Below are 5151 nucleotides of genomic sequence, written 5' to 3'. Positions count from 1 at the left end.
CGCTTCACAAGAGCAAGATGTGGTGTCTGGGAGCATGCATATGAAGACATATCTCGCACCGCGTATGAAAGGTCCTGGACGCGTCGAGTAAGGTACCGAAGAGCACCCGCAAGACTCCGGTAATCCGTAGCATCGTTGACGAGTTCACCTCCAATGTCGTAGAGCTTGGCCCGAGTATCGATCGGTGTGGTACAGGATGACAATCAGACATGCCAGCCCGTTGAAGGAGATCAACGGCGCATCGCGCCGAGACAGAAACAGCCCGCAGAAGAGCGACGAACAGCAATGCCCAGGAAGAAGTGTAGGTCGCCGAGATCAGTCATAGCAAACTCACCGTGTAATCTGTCTAGAAGATGCTGCGAAACGCAGATGATGAAGCGAGTGACTATGATGTCGTCAACATACAAGCAGAGATAGGTCGTGTCGCTAGCAGACCGAAGAACAAACAATGATGTGTCCGTCACGGAAGCAACAAAGCCAATGGTGGAGAGATAAGCAGCAAATCGTTGGTACCAGGCACGAGGAGCTTGCTTCAAACCATAGAGGGACTTGTGCAGACGGCAAACATGATCGGGATGAGCAGGATCAACAAAGCCAGGTGGCTGCTGACAATAGACAACCTCATCCAGATAGCCATTGAGAAAGGCGTTCTTCACATCAAGCTGGCGAATTGGCCATGAACTGGAAACAAGAATCAAGGACCAGATGGATCGTGGCTGGTTTAACAACCGGACTGAAGGTCTCATCGTAGTCCAAACCGGGGCGTTGGGAGAACCCACGCAGAACCCAACGAGCCTTATAGCGAGCCAAGGTACCATCGGAGTGAAACTTATGACGAAAAATCCACTTCCCGGAGACCACATTTGCCTGAGGTGGACGCGGAACAAGAGACCAAGTTTTGTTGTCCAGGAGAGCTTGGTGTTCGTCAGCCATGGCTTGACGCCAGAGGGGATCTTGCATTGCTTGTCGGAATGTCGTGGGCACGGGAGGGGCCACGGAGTCCACAGCAGAAAGATCCAGGCGATGAACAGGACGAGGCACACGACCGCAGCGTGTCGGCTTGGTGCAGAAGGCTCGGGCCGGCAGCGGCGCGCGAGCGAGGCGAGACAGCGCGGAGCACTGTGTCCTGCCGTGGCAGACGAAGAGGTCGGGGCAGGCTGCCGTGGCTGCCGTTGCTGCCGTGAGGCAGCGACCGGCGATCCCGCTGCCGCGGGTGGAGAAGCAGCCGAGCGTGAGGGAGTGCGGGGTGGCACGGGCGGGGCTGGCTTCCGTATGTCGGTGAAGAGGAAGTCCAGCCGCCGTGGCGTGGGCGTGGCAGTAGACACGCCCGAAGTGGTCGCTGCAAGCTGAAACGGAAATACACCTTCGTCGAAAACAACATGTCGAGAGATTATTATTTTCCCGGAGGATGGATCAAAGCAGCGGTAGCCACGGTGTTGAGACGGATAGCCAAGAAACACGCATGGGACCGATCGGGGGCGAAGTTTGTGTGCAGCCGTAGATGCAACATTGGGATAGCAGAGACATCCGAAGACACGCAACGAGTCATATTTAGGAGAACGACCATAGAGTTGTGTGTACGGAATCATTGACCCAATAGCCTTGCAAGGACGGCGATTAAGGAGAAAGGTCGCGGCAGCAAGAGCTTCAGCCCAAAAACTCTCAGGCATGTGAGCATGAAACATGATGGTGCGCATTGTATCGTTGATGGTACGAATGGCACGCTCAGCCTTGCCATTTTGTTGTGAAGTGTAAGGACACGACAGACGGAGAGTGGTGCCGTGTTGTGCAAGAAGATCATCAACGACAGAGTTAAGGAACTCGGTGCCGTTGTCCGTTTGCATGGAACGGATGGTGGTACCAAACTGAGTGCGTACATAGGCGAAAAATTTAGCAAGAGTGCTGGAGACGCTAGATTTTTGGCGTAGCGGAAATGACCAGTAAAAGTGAGAATAATCATCGACAATAACAAGGTAATATCGAAAACCAGAATTACTAATAATTGGTGATGTCCACAAATCACAATGTATCAACTCAAACTTGGTACTAGACGCAGAAGTAGACGAACTAAACGGAAGGCGCACATGTTTGCCTAGCTGACAGGCATGACAGACATGAGGCCGCCGCAATTTATTACACTTGATAAAAGAAAGACTCTGGAGCGCCGACATAGCATCGTGACCAGGATGACCAAGTCTTTGGTGCCAGAGATCGGCGTTGGTGGAGACAAGCATGGCGGTGGTGGGTGGTGCTCGACGAGGGGTGCCAGGAAACGTGTAGAGATCCCCTTCACTATTGCAGCGAAGGATCACAAGACGAGTCTTCAGGTCCTTCACAGAAAAACCAAGAGAGTCAAACTCAACAGAACATGAATTGTCACGAGTAAATTTGCGAATAGATAGGAGATTGCGAATTAAACGTGGGACAAGGAGAACATGGTTGAGTTTAAACACATGACCAGAAGGAGAGCGAAAAGAGGTGGAGCCATAGGAAGAGATTGGTACAGAGGTACCGTTCCCAACAGTGACGAAGTGTGGAGAGGATAGAGGGGCGGAGAACTGGATGTTACCCTCGTCGTTCGTCATGTGAGACGTGGCGCCAGAGTCCATGACCCAGCCACCCTGCTGGTACATCGAGTTGAGGGCAGCGATGAGGCCGGCGTTGTCCCGGGCGGGCGAAGGCGATGTCGAGGTCGAGGGCGCGGACTGGAACATGGGCGCGTTGATTGTGGTGTAGGCCTGAGGACGGGGGCCGAGGATGCCGGCGCCCGTAGGAGGGCGCCACCGTCCAGCGCCGGGGGAGATGCAGAACCAGGGGCCCGTAGGCGCAGGGTGGGCGCGCGGTTGGGCGCGGCGGCCTGGCGGTGGCGGTCTTCTTCTTGCCTTTGCGAGACCGGCCAGAGTTGGACGACCCGCCTTGACAGGCTGTGCCCGCGCACGGTGGTGTAGGAGGCGCCGGGCGCATGGCCTGGGCGACGAGGGCAGTGGAGGCGGCGTTAGCAGCCGCGTTGGCCTGTTGCATCTCCTCCATGAGGAGCATGCTCCGAACACGGATGAAAGTGGGCAGCGGGTCCGTCATTGAGATCACGGTGGCCGCGGAGGAGAACCGAGGCCCGAGGCCGCGCAGAGTGTTGAGGACGAGCGCGCGGGCCGAGACCGGGGAGTCGTTGTCGGCGAGGGCGTCGGAGAGTTGCTTCTGGCGGCGGCAGTACTCGGTGATGGAGGACGTGCCCTGGACCAGCTGGCGAAAGTCATTGTCGAGGTAGATCGCCTTGCTGACCTTGTTGGCGGAGAAGAGCTCGTAGATGGCCAGCCAGAGCTGGCGGGCGGTCTGGTTGCTGGCGAGGACCATGTCGGCAACGTCCTCGTCGATGGCCGCGTGCAGATGGTTGAGCACGGTGTAGTCCTCCGCCATCCATGCGCCGTTGGTAGGAGCAGCCTGAGTGGTGCCGTCGATGTGGCCGATGAGGCCGGCACGGCCGAGCGAGGCGCGGAGGTAGATCGCCCACTTGGTGTAGTTCCCGGCGTCAAAGGAGAGGACGACGGGCGAGACGGAGCGGGCAGCACCGGCGGGAGACAGAGCGCCCGCGGTGGTGGACACGATGGCTCCGGAGGTGGAGTTGAGGGCCATCGTGGGGTGCAGCGGAAGGTGAGGCCGGCGGCTAGATGGACTAGGGCGGCGGCTAGGGTTTTGGATCGGGAGAGATCAATCTGATACCATGTAGAAAGGTTGCTAGGGTTTGGGGGAAGCCTCTCACGGTAATACGTGGGGTTCCAGGTGTTTATATAATGGGCCAAAGGCCAAGAGTTAGAGTACAATACAATTAGGGTACAAAAGTAAATAGAACTACTATACACGCTAATACATACGCTAACACCGAGGCCACGTCGTCGTTGGATCGACCGATCGACGCGCCCGGCGGCGCCCGACCGATCGATGATCGGCGGGCGCGTGACGACGAGCGTCGCAGTGCGCGCACCAAAGCACCGCTCTTCGGACCGGTGCGCGCGCTAGCAGAGGAGGACAGAGCCATTCGCGTTGGCGTCCGCGGCCGGCGCCGGCTCGCTCGTCGCGCTAGCCGCACACCAGCCCGCCGAAGGTCGAACAGATGATAGGAGGGCGTGAGGGCATCTCCAGCGGCGCGACGCGAACGGACGTTGAGCGACCGTTTGTGTCCGCCATGACCGAAAATGTGTCGTGCACCCTCTCCAGCGGCGCGACGCAAAGTGACCGGGCCGTCCCCAGAGACGCAAACCTGGCCCAAATATGCGCCAGGTTTGCGTCTCGGCGGACGCTGCGCGGACGCGCAAAGTGACCGCTTGGTCCTGGCACGGGCCCGCCTGGCAGCGTCAGAACTGCTTCGTCTTCGGCGGCATTACTTGCGGGCGGCGCGCCGCAGCCTTTGCAGGGCCGCGTTAATGGCATGCCTCGGCTTCCGCGAGCGTGCGCAGCTAGTAGACGTGCGCAGCTAGCAGACGCAGCGTCGATGCGTCTTCTCCGCCGATCGCGCCGAGGCGTCGCTTCGGCAGTCTGCGGCTGCCTCGCGTGCCGCGCGTAGTAATGGCGATGCCCCGCGTGGAGCGGCCGTCGCCCTGCCTCCGACCTATATAAACAGGGGCGCCAGCATCTCATCTCCTCCGCACTAAACCCTAGCCGCCGCTGCCGTAGCGCCACTCAGTAGATCCACCATGAGCAGCGCCGGGCGCGGCCAGGATGCCGCGCCTCCACCTCCACCTTCACCTCCCACTCCACCTCCCCCGGCCTCGAGCTCCGACGACGGGTTCGACTCCGACGACAGCACCGACCTCCTCCACCCGGTCAAGGACGCCGCGGCCCTGGCTGAAGCGGAGAAGGAAGCAGAGGAGGAGCTGGCGGGCCACGCGTCGTTGGACGCCGAGCTGGAACAGCGCAGGCTGGCGGCCGTCGCTGCAGCCGAGGACTCTGACTCGGAAATTTCATGGTCATCCGATGACCCTGATGCGCCGACGCCGGAGGAGAAGGCGGCGGAGCAGCGGGCCCTCGTCGAGTGTTTCAAGGAGGAGGCCGCCACGGGAGGCTGGAGCAGGCACTGCAAGAGGACGCGGCGGTGCACCGAGCCATAGCGGCCGCGCGGGAGGCGGCGGAGAAGCAGGCCACGGAGCGACGCAACGA

The 5151-nt window shown here is 59.6% G+C and overlaps 1 protein-coding gene across 1 annotated transcript; it reads right to left on the bottom strand.

Moving 5' to 3' along the window:
* Positions 1–230: 230 nt before the first annotated feature.
* LOC139833385 (uncharacterized) lies at positions 231–3630 on the bottom strand. Its single transcript, XM_071823664.1, has 5 exons — positions 2812–3630; positions 2505–2705; positions 2138–2330; positions 893–1346; positions 231–681 (listed from the first exon to the last, which is right to left on the bottom strand). Exons 1-5 carry the CDS (start codon positions 3628–3630, stop codon positions 231–233), a joined length of 2118 nt encoding a protein of 705 aa, XP_071679765.1.
* Between the last annotated feature and the right edge of the window lie 1521 nt (positions 3631–5151).

This window comes from Lolium perenne, chromosome 1 (genome assembly GCF_019359855.2).
Source record: "Lolium perenne isolate Kyuss_39 chromosome 1, Kyuss_2.0, whole genome shotgun sequence".
NCBI lineage: Eukaryota > Viridiplantae > Streptophyta > Magnoliopsida > Poales > Poaceae > Lolium > Lolium perenne.
Note: the sequence above shows the minus strand (reverse complement) of the source record. Positions and strands in the feature narration are given on the sequence as shown.

Coding starts and splice junctions, on each gene's coding strand:
- LOC139833385 (XM_071823664.1), bottom strand. CDS start 3,630: ATGGCCCTCAACTCCACCTCCGGAGCCATCGTGTCCACCACCGCGGGC. Junction 2,706..2,811: donor CCTGCGCCTACGGGCCCCTG/GTTCTGCATCTC, acceptor CCCATGTTCCAG/TCCGCGCCCTCGACCTCGAC. Junction 682..892: donor CTCCTGGACAACAAAACTTG/GTCTCTTGTTCC, acceptor TCTTGTTTCCAG/TTCATGGCCAATTCGCCAGC.